A 20,436-nucleotide genomic window follows, 5' to 3' on the forward strand; every position below is an offset into this window, starting at 1 on the left:
CGACGCTAGCCTTGGACCATGGACGCACACAATCGATTTAAGGATCCTAGTGTGGACGCACTAAATCGATTTTATAAAATCGGTTTCATAAAATCGGTTTAAACAAATTCGAATTAATCAGGTAGTGTAGACAAGGTCTGAGACTCCTGACAGCTTCTCTGTCAATCTGTCCTCCTGACAATTGACCTCACCTCTCCCGAAAAAGACTTTTTAACTGTTAAGTGTTTGTGATCATTGGGTTTCTAACTTGGCAAAAGGCGCTTGCATCTTCACGGGAGACATGATGTAGGATCTTCAGAGCTAACAGTTTCCCATATTGTCTTGTAACTGCTCTCAAGTTTCTGCTTGGAGATTGCTTATCTGGATCCATTGTGTTGCTTCCCTGTTTGTTTTTCTTACAGCTCCCTAATAAGCTAGATCAATACATCTTGTCCAGGAAGTGTTGTATATTGGGTTATAATTTCTCCTCACTGACCAGGTCACACATAGCATACATAAAATTCTTACATCTCCATATTAGATTACATAGCAATTCCACATCCATCACCCTTGGCACTTGTGAAAATCCGGCTGTTTAGTAAGTGCCTAATCTCAAGCATTTTAGTTTACTTGCATAATGTTTAGCATGTGCTAAAGTCAAATCCCATTTATTTTGAAAAATGTTTGTGTAAGGAATTGAACTTCTTGCAGTTCTCCTTCTGAAAGACACCCCTGAATTGTACTTCCTGTGTGCACCTTTTTTTGTTGCAAGACTGTATCCTGTTTTTTCTTAATGTCTTAGCTTTTTTGGTTGCAAGCAATGTCTACTCTAAGTCCCTGGATTTTAACTGTGGTGTACAGTGTGTTGATTTCGTTACCAAAGGTGCCTTTCACAATATTTGTCGTCTGGTGCTAAAAAGGGGTTCAGAATATCACATCTCATGTCTCAGAGGCATCTGTTCTCTTGGGTGTTAAAGGCTTATTTTTGTACATACAGTGTAAGTAAAAACACAGTATGGCTCTGCAGTGAGGTGAAAATTCTCTCAAGAACAAGAGCCATTAGTGAAGTGAAGTTACACCAGCACTGAAATTGAAATTAAAACAGTTTTCACTGTGCTTAAAGGGAAGGTTTATGTAACTTAAAACCGTTCTGTAAACAAATCATAGTAATATTGCATTCAACCCAGTGTTAGAGCTCTTTTTGAAACCCTCTGATCAAACAGGAATACTAAGGAGCTTAGACTGCGTTGTTAATTTGCCTCCATTGGACCTCCTCCATATCAGACAGATGGGGGCTGGAAGTAATTGGCCACTTACCACAGAAAACTGGAGGCTACTTCACAGCTAATTCTTCCCTTCAGCCATTTTGTTCAATCCACTTACTCTTAAGAGTGGTAGAAACTGTTCAACGTATCATACAAGTTGTGGCAATAGAACCAACCTCAAAGAAAAATTTCAGGAAGTTTACTCCATATCTTGGTTTCAGAATCTTCTGATGGCATCTGGAGAATTTTAGACCTAAAGAGCTCTTTTTAAAAAGATTAAAATTCAAGCTGAAACCTTTCTGAAGTCCTCCCTTTCTCTAGTTCCCAACAAGATTATCTCTTCAGTTGACTGTAGGGATGCATTCATTTCTTCTACTGTTGAGATCATGACCAATACTTACTCTTCTCCCCTTGGCTTTTACAAGCCTCCCAAGTTGCAGCTTCTCCAAAAAATAAAATGAATTATTTAGGCACTTAAGCCCCAATTCCTTATTGTGCTGAGATCCACAGTTCCATTAGAATGGTTACTTTAGCCTGCTTTCAGCTTGGTGGCAGAACCAGTTCACCATCACTGGCAGCAGGGGAATGCCCCACCCACTTAAGTTCTCTGTACCAGGAGTGGTGCGTTGTATGGGGCCGTGGTGCTCATGCTCCACCAATATGAGAGCACAGGGACCTAGCTCCACCAAAGTTTGGGGATGGGTCTCTCCCCTGGCCCCACCTGCTGCCCGGCACACCTCCCCCGAAGCATCCACCCGGCCCCGCCTGCTGTTCCCGGGCAATTTAAAATAGCCCATGACCCTCACCACTGCCACTGGCAGCACAGCGGGGCTAAGGTGGTTTCCTGCCCACTCGCTCCACTTCCGGAAGTGACTGGCATGCCCCTGCGGTCCTTGGGGAGGAGAGGGGGTTGCATCTCCGTATGCTGCCCCTACCCCAAGTGCCGACTCTGCCAACTGTGGCCAATGGGAGGTGCAGGGGTGGTGCCTACGGGCAGCGGTGCACAGACACCCTTCTGGCCCACCTGCCTAGGAGCTGCTGCCAGAGAGGGGTGCGGGTGGCATTTGGGAGCTGCCCAATTTAGTGCTGCATCACTCTCCCACACTCCTGCCCCAGCCCGCACCCGAACTTCCTCCCAACCACCTGTCCCCTGCACTGCCTTCCACCTCCCAACCCTCTGCCCCAGCCCAAAACCTGCACCCTGCACCCCCTCCTACATTCCCAACACCCTGCCACAGCCCAGATCCCACACCCAAACTCCCTCCCAGAGCCTTAGGCAGGTGTGTGTGTCTGAGGGGTACTTGGACCCATTCTGGGCACCACCAAAATGATACAAACCTGCTGCCTCTTCCCTGTAGTTTTAGTTGTCTCCCTAGCAGCCAGCTGCAGGGCTTTTTCTGAAGGAAAGTTTTATTTCAGATTTCTGATAATTGGGGCTCTGTCTCTAATTCCCAGTGGTGTTCCAGGACTGCGTTTTTCTTTTGGGGAGATTGCCCTCTCTGCTTTGTTACTCCTCTTGAGGCATTTGAAGCAGCTGCTGTCCCTACAAGCTTCAAGGGAAGAGGTAGGCCAACAGCCAGAGGTTGTTTCTGGATTCATCCCCTTATCAAGTGTTTCACTGGAGCTGTGCTGATACCAGGCAGGCAGGGTTGGAAAAACTGCCTCAAGGGGTAAGCAGCTTCATGAGAGGAGTGATAATGGAAGGCAGCATGCCAGATGGAGGATTGTGCTTAAGTCCCTGGAGCCCACATTAGCAGCCACGCTTTGGACTGCAGAGCTCAGGTGCCTCCTTCGCTGCGCATGATCTTGGAACCTCATTCTGCTCCTTACAGAACTATCCAGATGGAATCTCTCTGTGCTATCAGAGTAGACTTCCTGATAGTGATCTCCAGACAGACAAATTTTGAAATTAGGAGCTTTCTCAAATGAGACATCTAGTGTTGTACTTTTATTAAGACAAGCAGATCTCCCAGCTATCACAGCATTCATTCACAACATAAAATCAAGAACTATTCTTCCTTCTGATAACCATCAAAGTCCACATCTTAGGAGCACTGACAGTCTAAGGGGAGAGAAGTACATTTCTTCTGTACTGGGATCTGCTAGGTGTCCGTCAGTACATAAATTTACCAAGAATCTGTCAATCATCTAGTCTTCAGACAAAGCCATATTTTTGGTGGTAGTCTTCTCTATGCCTTAGTACCCAGATGAAGATGGAGGATATATAAAATACCTCATGTAGATGCCTGTATTTAAGGATAAACCTGCTTCCCACCCTGGAGGCACAGGGTGTGAAGATCCCATTTTTATTGACCTGTGGACCATAGAATGATGAAGAATAGGAACACTCCAAGTAATAAGGTTCTTGCCCAGGAGATACTGGTCATCCCAAATAGAGATGAGAACTGATGTCCAGACACTTGGGTTTGTTTCAGTAGTGGGAATTTCACATGGTCTGCATTAGGAAAAATGGTATTCAATATACTTTGAGGAAAGAGTACAATCTGTAACTTAGTAAAATAGAATGGAATTACTTTGGCTATGGAATCTATCTCAACTGGAGGGGAGTTTCAGTGGCAGGGTGGTCCTCTGCTGCTGATGAGTGAGAGGTCTGGTTGTACCCCAAGTTGCAAGCAGGCTGAAGTACTCAATGTACCAGATCTATGGTGCATATTTAAGTGACTGCATATTTAAGTACATGTTTATATTTCATCTGCTGTAGCATGACATGGATCTGTCATGCATCCCACGCATACAAACTGCTTAACTTGAGCTGTTTATACCAGATATAACTAGAAGGACCAGACTCTTGTCCTTTCTACAAGTTTTGGGATTATCCAGTTATACTTCAAACTAGATTTAAACGTGATTAGGGGAAAAGTCTTGAAATACATATGTGAATCATACTATATAACTTATATGGCAAACTCGAATGCATTTTTTAATACGGGCAGTGGACAAGTTCACTTTTAGTAACGGAACTGTAATGCTGGGCCTGTCTAAACATTCCATATTTAAATACACCATGTTCCTTTTTATCCGTGGGTCTGCACATTGCTGGATGCTTGGCTCATTTTAGTACCCTTTGTTTACGTTAGCTCTGTGTGTGCATTATCTGAAGCTCAGCGTTAGGTTTGACTCTTCATTCTGAAATCTCTTCATGCCAGTGTGTTCCCAGTACTGACTTTGCTCTGCTTGTTGGAGCGCATTCCATTTCCCTAGATTCTTGATTGTGACACAACTCCTCCTTCCACACATCAGGTCTGACAAGCCTCTTGTTGAAAGACACAACTCCCTTCGTTGCCTGTTCATATTTTCCATTTTCTGTATAGTTTCTGAGATTTCTTGCAAGAGTCTTGAGGCATTTTGACTCACCAAGTAACGTGACTGCAGTGGTACTGTTCACATGCTTAGTTAGGCACCTGCTTAAGTGTCTTACTGGACTGGAGTCATAATGAGTAGATCCACTGTAGTTTCTAGAACAAAAAACCCCAAATATAGAATACATTTAGATTTTTTATAATAAATGCTTGGGGGGGGAAAAAGTATTGGCAGTTGCAATGAGATACTGTTTACAGATAACTCTGCTACCTATTTGAATCTCCATTTAAGAGGATAAAATTGCTTGTGCAGTAAACCTTGGCTACTAATTTTTTTGGAGCATCTTTTAAAGTGATATTCTGAGAGTACTTCATAACAATTTGGGAAACTCTCTTTAATAGCTCATCAGATTTTTGTGAGAAACTGAGTTGCTGCTGTTCAAAGTAAACTACTTTCCAGAATAGAAAATGAGAAGAAACAGTGGGATTTAGTGAAATAACTTCCTGCATTTAGATTCCTCCCAACCAATAGATTCAGTTCCTACCACATGCTGTTAATGTTGAATATATTTCTAATTGGCAGTATTGAAGATCCACTTCAAACTTCATATATACATTTTCATAAACTAAGTGTACAAAATGGAAGCTGAATTCCAGTTATATAAAATGTCAAATGGATGAAGATTAAGGCTAACACTGGCATGTCTACCTTTGACCATAGTAACCTCACTTATGACAACATCCACAGATAATTCATAAGTTTTTATTGATATTGCAATTGAAGTTTGATCTTAACACTTTGACCTGTGGCTGAAGAGGGTTTTTATTTATTTATTTTTTGTTTTATAAACTGTTTTTACAAAGTCTTATGAAGGGTTAAATTTTCAAAGCTGTCCTCTGTATGTTCCTTTTCCATCTGGACTCTTTAGTCCTGTTTCTAGATCTATATCTGGACATTGTTAGTAAGGCGAATCCTAATTAAACTCTATCTGTGATGAGTTAAAGCTTAAAAGTATTGTTCCAGTTAGGTTTTTCCAGCAAGATTCAGAGCAATGAAACAAATTCTGGAAACTGCTGCCCAGCAGTTCAGGAATCTGATTTAGTGACCTACTTTTTCTTGTACACGTAGCGTAGCTTAAGATGCTTAGTGATCATGTAGCTGTTTCATCGAGATTGTTCTAAATGATGCTTTTTAACCTTTTCAGTTTTCTGTGGTGTAACAGTATATTGATCCTTTAATTACTCTCAGACTTTCTGAGGGGAAAATAGTGATTTTTAGTTTGTCTTCAGTGATTTTTTTTATGGTTAGACTTGGCAGAAGCATATATTCTATGGGTAGCAAGCCCAGTTTTTGAGTGCAGTATGAGGATCTTGGTGAAGCAAAAGTCTCATCTGTTCAGTGGCTGAAGATCTCTTGTTCTGATGCATGTTAATTATTGCCACATCAGACAGTAAATGTAATTGTTGTCTTATAGATTGGAGGTGTCTTACACTGAACTCCAGTCAAGCTAATTTGAAGTTCTAATTAGTGTTGTCTCTTAACCAATTTCTAACGAAATTATAACATCACAAGAGTGAAGAGACTGAAAGCTCATCAGCAGAAAGGAGGCATATTTAAATCTTTGTTACTGTTTTTTCTTAACATCTGAGTTCGGCTGCCTAATGAACCCTTGGGTGAAAAGACATCTTGACAATTCAGCATTCCATCCCCTCAAGTAAGGTGTGAGAGCTCCCACTGTGCTTGTGTGAGATTCCCCCCACCCCCAAAGGTCTCCAGTGGAACCTTGGGAAGGCCAGACTTCATGTTCTTTATTTCTAAGATTTAAAAAAAAAACCAACCCCTTCCAGGCTGCCTTTATACATAAGGGTTGAGGAAGGAGGTGGGGGATGGGTGGGGGGAAGGGCGGGTTTAAAAAAAAGTCATTTGGCAAGTTGTATTTAAAACTTAAGGTCAATTCCAAAACAGTCCATTTACAGAAATTAGGATTCCTCTCTCCTTCTGAAATCCTGCCTCCAGAGTCATAGCAGTACAGCAGGCCTGAGTGCGTCTTGCAGGAAGTTCCTACATCACTCAAACTACTGTATAATGGGGAAGTAAAGTGACAACAGGTTTCCTGTAATGCAGTTCACAGTGAAGGGTTTCAGTTAAGGTCAGCTGAGAATCTACACTCAAATGAATTATCCATCTAAGGATCATATAAAGAAATGCAGTTCTGGCTTTTCAATACAGTCTATTTTTTTAACCTGGATTAGAAGAGATTGTATCTGGGCATGTGTGAGAATAGACTTGAGCTGAGCTAGCTCTAGAGTTCTTTGTGAAGTGATGTCCTGATGACAGGGGAGTCAGTTGCTTGGGGGTTTGCATGCTATTGTTAGTTTAGGGACTGTGTGTGTGTGTGTGTGTGTGTGTGTGTCTTTGCGCTCACAGTACAAAACCTTGTCATTATGCTACATCTTGACTTGATCTACAGGAGTTGTAAATCTTCCCCCTAAACTGACTGACATGTAACCATCTCATGTGACTCAAGTGGCCTGGTATTGTTGGTGGTCTTTTTGAAAATCACTGGGCTACAAAAGCTGGCACCTGTTTGTTTTTCTTCCCCCCTACCCCCACCAAAAAAAAAAAGACCTGTTAGTGCTGAAATTCTCCAGGTCAGAGCCATAGTTCTGGAACTTTAAAATCTCTAAGTGCCTTTAACTCAGTATTGGCACTCTGACCAAAACTTCTGTTTGAACTTTTTAATAGGAACAGAAATGAAGTAGCGCATCTAATTTCAGGTCCTACAGTGCTGAGGAGATGGAATCCTCGGTATACCAATACAGTTTGAGTATGTGGTTGAGGGGCAAGGAAAATAGTGTAGGACTGGTTTCTAAACTATTAATTTATGGTGGATTAACACTTTATAATCCAAGTGAACATTTCGTTCTTGTGTCTTTTTATTCTATGTTCGTAAAGCACCTAGCAAAATGGGGTCTTGGTCATGTCAAGGGCTTGTAGGTGCTACTACCCCTGGCTTGCAAGAAGGCAGAATTTTAATAATATAAGTAATAGACGGGTGGTGAATTTCACTTTTAAAAGCATAGGTGAGTTGACAGTATTCCAGACAATATGCCCTTCTGAATGGATGGTGCCTCTATGCAGTCAGACTTTGGAATGTCTTGAGATAGACCTCTTTCATCTCTATTTAGCCTGTGCCCTTTTCAGAACGATAGATGCTAACTTAATTAATTGTTGACTAGTGAACTTGAATTTTCTTCACCCACCATTTGACGTTCCTGGAGTACGTTCCCTACAGATATTACCAGTGGGATTTGTATGCTGTGCTACTAGAACTCTTAATGAACGTTGGGACTCTGTGATGTGGATCTCTTATGATTCCTTGGCAACTAACCTTTGGATGTTTTTGCTTTGGTTTTTGCTGCATGTAGTTTCACTCTGCAGAAAGACTGGGGTGAGGTGTTTGAAACAAAACAATAAATAGTAGATAATCAAAACTACTCTCTTCAGGACTTCAGTGGGGCACAGGGGTCTGCTTGTGCTGAGTAAATCATAGGATTGGAGCATAAGTCATTATATAAACAAATAGAATTACTTGCCTTATGTTTGGGCCTTTAGAGTACGCTTGGGTCATGTTTTCCACTTTCTCTCTATAAGGGTAAGGACTAGTTCGTTCCTTAGCTATGGCTGCGAAGGGTGGGAACTTTTGCCTTAGGAAGCACCTAATGGGAAAGGCCATGAAGCAGCAATCGGACCAGACTCGGGCACCCCCTATACATTTGCCTAACTCAGCAAAGACAATGCCTCCTGCCAGAAGGTCCAAATCAGGAGCGGAGTCTACTCTTGGCCAGGTCTTGTTGGGAGAGCAGGGAGCATTCTCATAAGCATGAGGCTAAGTCTTCCTCCAAATCCACTTGGAGCAGGTCTGATCCAGCCCTGCCTAACCTAAGCACTGTCTTAGCTCAAGAGAATTTAGGACATCCTAAGTCTGAGACACAATACGAAAGCACACAGTCTAGTATTCCATTGGCACCAGATCAGAATTGTTTGGTGCCTGTGGTACTTCCCAAGCACAAACCTGGGATCTGCTGGTATCAGTGAAGACTGAGTGATTGAGAACACCGATCACCCGCAGTTCTATCTTTGCTTTCAGCAGCTATGGCACAGATTGTCTCTGTTGCAGCTCCTGCGCCCCAGGCAGACAGGACTCTTCTCATGCTGGGAAGAACAGAGAGCTACACTCCTCCTGAGGACATCTTCGCTCTCCCAGTCCTGGAGTCTCCCACTCCTTTGGGTCCCTCCCTTTTGAGAGAGGTGGTTGTTCCACCAGGGAGCCATCCTTTGGAAGAAGTTTATCTCCCCTTCCATCTTCAGGCTGTGATTTTTCCTCCAGTGGCACCCTCAGTAGCAGCATTGTAACTGGAGGTTCTTTGAGATGTGTAGTCTAATCAATCTGTATTCCACTGTCTGCCCTCCTTCCCCTCTGCTTCAGATCTTCTCTGATCCATAGTGGAGAAAGAACTGGAGAGGCAGTCAGTCTGATATACTGTTTATCTCCTTGGTCAGAGGCCTGAGGTGAACCAGGGCACAAGTGTGGACCAATGGACACTGCTTTCAAAATTCTCCAGCTCTGGGCACATAGAGCACGTGTACCCACAGTGCATACAGATAGGGACCACACGTCTCAAAGAACCTCCAGTTGCTGTAAGATAAGTACATTTCTCTTTTTGATGACAGTTCACATCCCAGAGCTCTTTTGTACTGAGGCTGCTACTTTGAATGACATTTGAAAGGCTTTCTATGCAAACATAATGTCTAGAAACATCTAAAAAAACGAGTGCTTATGTTCTGCAGAAACTGAATTTGGCTGCAGATTAGCAGTTTGAAACCTCTAGTCTAGAGCTTTTGTATTTTGGAAACTTACTACTATACATCACTGATAACTGAGGTGTGGAGCAGGAGCAGTGAGAGCAGCAGTTAACAGATTGGAAATGGAGAGACAGGTTGTGTCTCCTAGGGAGCAAGTGAGTGATGGGGTGTAAAGTGGAAGGTTCACTGTTTAAATAAGTGAAAATTGGAGATTATCAGAGTGGCAGGATTGTCACTGATTTTGGAGACTGTGAAATAGAACATACATCAAATTTGAAGTTGGAGCTGTGGGTTATTCATAATTCTGAATAGCTTGATCAAGTCTTCAACTCTTAAATTCTGTACACCTTCTCAGAGTACAGCCCTGCTTCATTTTGATCTAATGTTGGCTGATAACTTGTGTTAACTGTGGTGATCTGGGAGAGAGGTGACACTTGTGAGCCGCAGTGGGAAGGATTATATTTCCTGAGTGAAATGAATGAATTAAGAAAAATGTATCTTTTATTTCTCATTCTAGGTAAATGCTTAGTAGGGCTTCTTGGCCATCTTTCAAAAATAAAATTACATTTGAGACAGTCTTCTCCCTAGCTCAGATCCTATATGGTGTGAGAAATCTGTGCTTACGTCTAAGTCTTTAGTAGATGATTTAGTCCCTAAACTTATAAGATCTCCAAGTAGACACACAAAATGGGTGAGGTAATATATTTTATTGGACCCAACCTCACCCACCTCGTCTCTAGTACTCTGGGACTGACACGGCTCCAGCTACACTGCGTGCAAACTCTCCAGTGTCTGACTTCTTCGCCCTGACTCTTAAGAAAAGGTGTCCTACTATAGAAAGGACCATAGCCATGATTTAGTACAGCTTTGGTCTAATGGTGATCTTACTAGAGAGAGCACAAAATGGCTACCTCACTGTTACTGTCATACAGGGTGTGGCTTGGAGACACCTGTCTTGTGGATCAAGGTCTACTGCTGTGGGAAGTATCTAATAGTCTTTTTGGAAAGGGTGAAACCTTGATAACCTTTCAATCCATTTATCATGGCCTGTAGTTCCTATTTTGAGGCGTCTGAAACAATAATGAAACAGAGCAAATAACACTAAGTAGTGTATTATGTCCACTGTTTGGCATTGCCATAGACTGGGTTACCCATGTGAGTAGATAGTAAATGCCTAGAAGATCTAGACTTTGCCAGTGATGCTGCACTACAGAGCGTCACTGCCTTAAAGCTTTGAAGACTGATAACGTGACAAAACCAGTAGGCCAAGCATGGCTCAGAATTAGTTACACCAAAACAAACGTCCTCAAGATGTAGATGTCAAGCGTCGTCATCACAGTAGAAGGCAAAAACAAAAGGAAAGTAGAACAGTTCCTGGGCAGCGTCATACTAGCCAATGGAGACCTTAAGAAGGAAGCAACATTTAGTTAGGAAAGGCGTCCACAGCAGTTAATAAACTCAACATATGGAAATCAGAGATTAGGAAAAAACTGAAAATCAGATATGTCAGAACAAAACCGAGCATTTTCAATTCAAACAATCTCAGTGCTAACATATGGCTACGAGAGCTGGAGATCTACCAAAGCATTGGACCAAAACTAGACTCCTTCAGAAATAAGTGCCTATGAAAGATCCTGGTCATTGAATGGAAAGACTTCATCACCAACAAAGAGATCAAAGATATTGCCAACTTCTGGCTGTAGGAAGGGAAGAACAGTAGACAGGGCCAGCTCTAGGTTTTTTTGCAACCCCAAGCCAAAAAAAGTTTGGCTGCCCCCCACACAAGCCCTGGACTCTCACCCCCCCCCTCAACCTCCTGCCGCCCCAGCCCTGGGCTCTCTCTCCCTTCCACTGCCCCAGCCCTGGTAGCCCTGGGCTCTTTTCTTTCCCCCCCCACCTGCACTCCCAGCACTGGATTCTCTTTTCTCTCCCCTCAACCCGCACCTCCTCTCACCCCAGTTCTGGGCTCCCACCCCACCAGTGCTGACTCTGCCCACTCCCCCCTCACTTCCAGCCTGTCTGGTGCTGGCAGGATCGGGGTAAGCAGCAGGGCTCCCGGGCCACGCCTCAGCCCAGAGTCCCTCCAGCCAGGGCTCTCGCCTCCAGGACCGGCCGGGACCCAGGAGGGCTGAGCTGGGGGACCACCCCAGCAGGGAGCTGAGGAGCCGGGGCAGGGTAGCCCCAGAGGGAGCAGAGCCCCGGAGAGGTGAGACTTGGGCCCCGCACGGCAGCACCTCTCCCTCTATGGCCTCGCTGCTGCTGCTTCTGGCCGCCCTGCCACACTCCCTGGGTGGCTCGGGCCGCTTCACACAGCCCTGGCTGCGGCGCTGGGGGGTGGCTGCCCTATGGCACCTGCAGATGACTCCATGTGCCTCGTGGGGCAGCCCCCAGCCCGACTGTCCCCCGCTAGGAACCTGCCTGGCCCAGCCACAAGGTGCTGGTGTTGCTCCCCTGCAGCGCGAACCGCAGCAGCTCCATGGCGCCCCTGCACACGGCGCGCTGCTGCTGTCAGGGCTGGCTCTATGCTTTTGCCGCCAGAAGGAAAAAAAAAAAAATGGCCAGAATGCCGCCCTTAAAAATGTGCCGCCCCCAGCATGTGCTTGGTTTGCTGGTGCCTAGAGTCGGCCCTGACAGTAGATAAACTTTTGAGGGTAGGGGAAAGTACAGTGTAAAATAAAGCTAAAGCTCATCACCTAATTCATGAGACTCCTTCCCCTGGAATCTTTCATAAATCATCTTTTACTTCTGCAGTGCTGTGAAAGTGAATGTTGCTTGTTGGATATGTACATTTTATAAAATAAGTCCTGTGATTACAAATTTGTCATGATTTGCATACAATATGCCTGGACTTCATGGGATTGCTTTTTATTCCAGTTAAGTAATTTTCCAGATTAATTGCAGATTCTAAATCTGTAATTAGATATAAAAGTGGAATGCTCTTATACAATGCAGCGTTCTTTAAAATGCCTTCAAAGTCAGTGTCCCCTAAATTAGTCATATGGATTTATGGACATACACTGTACAGTACATGCTGACACGAGGAACAAGAGGTGGCCAGTCTGTCTATGAACAGTGTGCTGTGGTATGCAGTGTCGTGGTAGTTAAAGAATTTAGTGAACCCTGTATGAAGTGCCTGAGAGACATTTATCATTTCACTATGAAGTTACATTATGTCTGCAGAGTATTCAGTACAATGCAGAAAGTGAGTGCTTTCCAGACTTCAAGACCGCTGGTTTTCTTTAGTGATAGTGGATACCTGACTTGATTACATTGTTGGAAGTTATGTTAATGACTTAAATCATAATGGATGTGTAGTGAAACACCCCGTGGATTTCATCTTGCTCTAAGCTTGTTGTTTATCTATAGACTTTTTCTAGATCAGGGGTTTTCTTTGCTAAGCCACAATAATTTGATGTCAGTTGGAAAGCTCCCTTATGGAATTCAATAGGGAAACTCTGCTTAATAGACTCTGAAGCCATTAACTCTTTCACAGCGAGGCACACCCTCTTACATATGCATATTTCTGGGGCAATTAATCATTGAAATCTGTGAAATGTTGGGATGTCCCAGATACATGGAAGTAGCACAGAAAGCGTTCTCCTGTTGTGTGTGCCCAATCACATCAAAAAAGTTAAAGCAATTCAGAGAGAAATCCTAATGGAATTCATTCCTTTGAAATGGCCATCGTCAAGGTATATGTAACTACTTGCTTTTCATCACTTGGAAGGCTGATACTGGAATCAGTTTCCCTACCAAAATGTATTCATTAATTAAGCACGCTTGCTACCCTATCAGTACAGCATGATTGCTGGGCTGTAGGCAAGTATCTATTGCGTTAAAATGCACTGAAATGTTTTGGGGTTTAGGAAGTGAAAAGAACCTACATAGGTTACACAAGCTTTCCAAACCAATTCGTAGTTATATACATTAATATTTTTTTGCAATCTTAGTATCTTTTAAGTAATGACTTCAAACTGATTATTCTTTAGTCTCCAGTGCCATCAAAGGTTAAGGTATCAGGGAATGCACACCGTATATTTGGTTTTTTGGATTACAGTGTATCCATAATCTAAATAAAATGTAATGATTGAATTCAATTGTCTGTTATAAGGAACTTTTTATAGGGTTGTGACTGAACAAACAATAGTGCAACTTCCTGAAATGAAAGCAAATTAGTGTCACAGGAAAAACCTTTTTTAAGTGGGCAGTCAGAAAACATCACAAGCTCATTGTAAGATATTAACAGGAACCTGACAGCTAAGTACTTTGAAGAGTTAGGTGGAATGATAATTTACCTAAAATTCTAGATTTGAGTGTTGTAACAGATTTTTCCCTTAATCCTCTACTAAGAATATAGGCTTACAAACTACTTAAGCATTGCAAATATACAATCAATGTGTCTGTATGTGCCTCAGATATAATGCTTCAAGGTGTAGGTTAACGATTACAGGGATCAGGAAGGAATTCAATGTGGCATTTCAAAGGTGCCAGGAGCATTATAGGGTTTTGTGCCTTCCTCTGAAGCATGTATGAAAGACTGTAAGTGCAAAGTATTACTGTTGGGTATTGGACACTACTGATGGCATAATAGACTAATGTCTAATTCACTATGGCATTTCTTATTATTCTAGGGATGCATCCCTATTAAATTTATATCTTAAAAGATCAGTAGCAAAACTTTGTAGTTAGTTCACTGTGCCTTTTCCTTCAAAATATATATACTGTAGTGTCCTTGTTAATGCAAACTGAATTATTTGAATATTTTTGGTAGTGCATGTTATAACTGAGACTGTTTTTTTTTATTTTTTTTTTCTTGTTTTGTAGGACTCTGTTGCATTGAGACCAACAATCCAATTCCAAGGAAACCAAGGGGTAAGTTTTGTGTATAGGTCTGGCTGGAAGGCTGTCCCAGGGTTGTGAATACTGACTGCTGTGAAGTTAACCTATCTGAGATCTGTCCTGGGTTCAAAAATGCATTAGATAAGTTCGTGGAGAATAAGGTCCATCAATGACTATTAGCCAAGATGGTCCAGGATGCAACTCCCATTTTTCGGGTGTCCTTAAGCCTCTAACTACCTGAAGCTGGGACTGGACAACGGGATGGATCACTTGAAATTTCCCTGTTCTATTCATTCCCTCTGAAGCATCTGGCACTGGTTGCTGCCAGAAGACAGGATACTGGGCAAGATAGATACTGGTCTGACCCAGTATGGCTGTTCTTGTGCACATATCAAAGTCTACCTTACTGGGTGATATGATTTTTTTAAAAGCGTTGAGTTGTGCACACAGAGTAAGAGCATTGCATTGGGGGTTCCTACACAGACTGCCTTTCCCTACAGTTTCTCGCCGTTGTTTATCACTGTTGACAGCCATGGTGGGGCACACTAAAAGAGCCTTGCTGCCAAGAAGAAAGAGGAAATCACAAATACGAGTGATATGACTGTGTGTGATAAGTGTAGCAGTTTATGGAAGCCTTGCCTATGCCCTGGGAAAACCTCACCCGGCCTGGCAGTTCTGATGCTACGTTTGGAAGTGTGAATCAGGCTGAATTATTAGTGCGCCGTGATATTTGGCTTGACATAAAGTCAGTCCCAAGCAGCTGTGCAGCTCGTGTTGAGCACAGCTCAAAGTTCATCTGTTCAGGAGTCTTGGTTCCTTTATCATTTCTCTTCCTTTTGCTGAATTAATCAATGTTTATGGAAGCATGAAACTGTCTGATTTAGTTACTGACAAGGGAAGGGCTAAATTTCCATTATCTCAACTAAAAGTAACTCAACGCTTCGATACATTTCAAAGCTGTCACTTATAGATCTTTACATACAAAGGGTGTTGTTAATGTTGGGACTGTCAGCTAGAAAAAAGAAATTCCTCCTCATTCTGCTGCTCAGTTCTTGGCGCACTCTTTGTATCAAAGCATTGCATTGTCTTAGAATTGAGTCATCTTAATTAGCATGTGTTGACATGCTCAGGCATAGGAAGGAGAGCTAAGAATGGAGTAGCTGCCCTAATACTAGATACCCTTCTTGATTTTTTTTTGTTTAAATGGTTTCCTTTAATGGACAATTCTACTTTGAATGGCATTATACGTTCCCTTATGAGGTATGCCTCTGTTACAGTTAGATGCCAGCTGACTTGGGCTAAGGAGCTATTTCATTGTTATAGACGTTTGGGTTAGGGCTGCAGTCCAAGCTCTAGGACCTTCCCACCTCATAGGATCCGAAAGCCTGGGCTCCAGCCCAAGCCCAAATGTCTACACCGCACTTAAACAGCCCTTAGCCCGAGTCCTGGGAGCCCAAGTCAGCTGTTTTTAATTGCCATGTAGATATTCCCACTGTCTTTAACTGCAGATCAAGTTTGGTCCACTTCCAGGATGACTTTTATTCCTAATCACTGGTAGCACTGACTTACCCTGGAGTATGAAACAAGTTGTGTTCTTTCTACAAACCAGGTTCTGCTTTCATTTACATTGTGGGATCTCCATGTCTTGTTTATGTAGTTACACAGCTGTAACTGAACACTGAATATGGGCCTGGTTTAAAACTTGGTTTTGAACATTTTGACCTGAGTACCTGAACTTGAGCTCCTAGATTCATATTTAGTAACCTAAATAAAAAATGGCCTTGGAGTGTGGAATATCTGCAGCTTTCAATGTGATTTATACGTTGAAGTAAATTGTGTCATTCTGAGTTTACATCAGTGTGAGAGAATTTGGCCCTAAATAAAGATAACAAACACATGGAGTCCAAGCTGTGGGCAAAAGCTGTTTTGAACAATTTCTCTAAATAGAATGAGTTACAGAAACAACAATGGCTACAGAATCAACAGTGCCTATTTAGTCAGTGATTACCAAGATGGTTCTGAATACTCTGCTTTGAACATTGATTTTTGTAACTGAGTTAAGAACTTCTATCAAAGTAGGTAGTTTAGGTTGAAATGCAGTCCCAGCATTTTAATTGAACCAAAGTTTATATATAGCCGGCAAAATGTGCAATTTTTTCCCCCCCAGGTGCACATGTAACAGCTCAGTAGCATTGTGCGGAAACTATTTGGAAAAGAAAAGAGATTTGAGTATAATATGTAGCCCAAAGGAGAGTGTTGTGGTTGGCACAGAGTGGGACTGTAAATTTGAAGTCAGATTTTTAAATTGTGTATGTAAAGGCAATTTCTTCTCCTTTTGTTTAAAGGGCCCAGTTTATGCCCTCAGATATAATTTGCTTGTTAAAGCTGCTTTCCCTTGTTAAGATGAGAACTTTGCAAATGTATGTTTGGCTCCTTCCCCAACCTGTTTAACCTTAACTTTCATGAGCCCCAAAAGTCTAAAAATCTCTTCCTGGATTTTGTAATAGGGTTTGTACCTACGTCCAAGGCATTTTTAGTTTTAAATAATTTCACACTGAAGGGTTGGCCAGCAGGTTCTGGAAGCCTTCCCTGCAGCTGCCAGCTCATCCCAATGAGATGCTGATCTCTAACCCGAGGGAGTCTTTAGGATGATGGATTGTAATGGAAGTCTTTGGCTGACATCTTGTATTAGTCTTAAACCTCATGTTGTTGTTGTTGTTGTTGTTGTGATGACATGATTTTTACCTCCGCAATATGGTGGAATATACAGCAAGGCCAGTCTCTCCTGACCACTCAATGAACTGATAGGGATTGTTTGTGTAGTGAAAATGACAGGTTTTTTCATAAAAATTCAAATCAATTCAGTGTGTATAAATGTGAAATACATGTTGGAGAGAATAATTAGAACTCTCACACCTTCTAGGTGTATTTAACTGGATGCACACAGGAAAAATGGGTCATTATTGTGGTCAGCTCAATAAAGACCTTTGTTCAACATGCAACAGAAGTCAAAGCAAACAAAATATTAACATGCATAGGGAATAGGTGTAAGAACAATTCACAATACTATAATGCATCCTAAAAATAGTCTGGCCTCACATGGAATGTTCGGTCCTGGTCACTCAATCTGAAAACAAGATGTAGCTGATTTAGAGGGGGTAGGGAAATGGGCAACAGGAATGAATTGGTGGCATGGAAAATCGCCGTCCTATGCAAATTGAAAAACTAGGGACTACTTCCTCTAGAGGAGATAGGAGAACACGTTTTAAAAATACACAAAATAAATGATATAGAGACGGAAATCAGGAGCGCTGTTCTCTGATTTAAGTTGGTGTGGATCCTGTTGTAAGTGCACATGTGCCACATGCATGTACAATTGGATTTTTTAAGGAACTGCCCAGGCCATGCATGCACCCTATGTCCCTTCATGCTCCTGTATTGGGGATTTGAAACCTGTCGGCTTCAAGCACTACCTATCTTGTGATGGGCTAATTCCACTGAAAGATGAACACAGCAGGTGCCTCTTCTGCTTAGAGTCCCATGTACTGAGCAGTTGTGCTTGCCAGTCACCTGCAGTGGAATCTACATTGACATGTACTTGAAGAAAGAATGGTCACTTACCCTGCAATGACTATGGTTCTTCTAGATGTTGTTGTCAGTGTGGATCCCACAACTCGCCCTCTATCCCCACTTTTCAAAGTCTTCAACAACATTGACTTTGAATTGCAGAGGAAATGAGGGAAAATTGTGGCTGCCCCCATTATGCCTTTGTATAAGCACCTGCAGTGAAATCCATACTGACTACCACATCTTGAACAACCAGAGGTACTGTAAGGTACCTCTCTAATACAAGACCAAAGGGACCTTCAGTGAAATTGTGTCAAATTCAAAACCAGTAAATACTTCCACACAACATAACTAACCTGTGAGGCTCATTTCCACAAGTTATCACAGTCCAAGAGCTTATCAGGATTCAAAAAAGGATTATTGGTAACAAGAATATCTAGAGTTCTTATGGCAAATTTAAAAAAAGAGGTGATATAAACCCTCATGTTTCAGAGCATCAGCCAAGCTTTAATTATTGGGGGTCAGCAGGAAACTTTCCCTAGGGCGGGCTATCTCATAGCTGTCTGAAAAGTTTCTTACAGCTTCTTCTGAAGTATGTGGGACTGACCTTTGTTGATGGAATACTCTACCATGTGGCCACCAGTCTGTTCCTGAATGGCAATTACTACATTCCTAGTAGAGGTGGAACAGATTTATACTCAAATTTGAGGATATCTGGGGCAGTTTCCAAGAGAGATCTTAGCTTATAAGCAGGGATCTCGTTTCTTGGTTTCACTGTCTTGGAAAATGAAGTAGGGCAAAATTACACAGTCTATTTCTTGGAAGCAAAATTTTATCTTCTGACTCGCCATCACACAGGATTGCAGCCGAAATGAGAATCGAATTCAAATGCTGTGCTCAGCTCCCTGTCTCTTTTGTGATTTTGCGGCCATGGAATTTGTGGCAGAATCCACCCCTCACCAAAGAAGTGTGCAGCAGAATCTGTGCTGTCATTTTGTAAATATTACACTTCTAGCCCTTGTGTGGTTGCAAAGAAAATCTTCCAAATGTGAGAGTTAAATAGGTGTTAACAACCCTCTAGTAATTCCTTCCCTGCGCAGGTGCTTGCATTTCAGTGCCTTGTAGTTTCGCAACCCCATTAGCTCTCTAGCCCACCAACAAAACAGGGAAAGCAAGGTATAATAGCTTTGGTAAAGTTTCAAACAAAAATAACCCCAAGCCCCTTTTTGGTGTTGGGTACTGCAGGCATGTGGGAAGGCACCACTTTCAGGCTTTCTTTATAGATGGTGGAATTTTTTTTTTGAAAAATTGCACGTGCGGCAGACACTCAGCATGGAAAATTCATGACCCAAAAGTTAGACTGGCAATTGTAAGCAATTGAAAACAAGGCTTTATAATGGGATGTGTTGGGCAGCCTTAATTCAGTGGTGCCATCAGCCCTGCCTGCAGTGAAGAAGCCAACAAGGTGCACAAACTTCCCCCTTGACAGGTCACCTTTTAAGGATCTAAATATGATTTTCACTGTAAAACTTTATAATAAGAATTAGAAGAATTTTCCCTTTCTAGCTGTTTACATTATCTTCGTCTTCCAAGGATGTAGTTTAACAGTGGGAAAATTCATCTGAACAACTTCAAAGTACAGCCCCTGCCCTCCCTATCGCATCCCTTTATTTAGTGAAGTTGATATTGCAGAGTTACCAACACCACTGGGGGGCCGCATTCTTAAAGTTAGTGCACTTTTGGCCTAATTGAAATAAAACATACTTTAAAAACAATATTGATAATAAGAACAGATTAAGAAAAAAATTAGTGTACTTTATTGAGGTTTTTTGGCCATGAATTTAAAGCTTCACAGAATAGTTTTTAATGGAAACAGCTGTCAGTCATCTGTAATTGTAGTCTATGTTGAATGAAAAGGGAATTAAGCAGTGTGATTACCTCTAACATGGCCATTTAATGAGTGAAACACTGAGACCTGCGCAGTTTGAGCTGCATTGTGGGTGGAAAGAGGCTGTTGGCAGCTCTGAGCTGCCTCTGATTGCCTTGTTGTCAGCTGTGTAATTAATTGCACTGCCAAGTAAAGGCCAAAGGTAGAGCTTTGAGGGGAAGGAGAACCAGCTCACTTGGGACAGATCGAAGGAGCTTTGTCTTTTTTCATTGTCTTTGCTGAGTAGGACAAGAAGCTGGCAGTTATGTAACCATCTGCTTTTAAATTTAGTATTTGTATATGTGAGGCTAGAGCCTCACTTTAAGGAATTAGCAGTTTAGCTTTAAACAATTTCTAGTAAATTATCTAATTCAAGCAGAACAAATAAGAGCTAAATCAGTAATTAACAAGTCCTCACATCCAAATGATCACATGAATTCTTTTTTATCTATTATTTTTGGAACAAACTTATCTCCCCCCCCCGCCATTCTTCCTTTATCTCTTCTATTCCCCTCCCTCCCCCCACTGCCTTGTATGTTACCTCAGAATGTATGTTGCTATGGAGATGATTTTGATATCATAACTTTTAAGGGTCCCAAGTTCTGTATCTGGGACGTACTTCAAAAAGAATATAATTTAAAGACGCAGTTTCCAGCAGCACATGGTTTTTAA

At 42.2% G+C, this 20,436-nt stretch overlaps 1 protein-coding gene across 1 annotated transcript in view; it reads left to right on the forward strand.

The window, feature by feature from the left end:
- The window catches only part of ELL (elongation factor for RNA polymerase II), an 89,143-nt gene that overhangs the window by 29,972 nt on the left and 38,735 nt on the right, over nt 1-20,436 (forward strand). Inside the window, exon 2 of the mRNA XM_032782818.2 lies at nt 14,256-14,303. Coding sequence (XP_032638709.1) covers nt 14,256-14,303 — 48 coding nt within the window. The remainder of the gene's footprint in view (nt 1-14,255; nt 14,304-20,436) is intronic.

The sequence above is a fragment of the Chelonoidis abingdonii genome, chromosome 11 (assembly GCF_003597395.2).
Source record: "Chelonoidis abingdonii isolate Lonesome George chromosome 11, CheloAbing_2.0, whole genome shotgun sequence".
Classification (NCBI taxonomy): domain Eukaryota; kingdom Metazoa; phylum Chordata; order Testudines; family Testudinidae; genus Chelonoidis; species Chelonoidis abingdonii.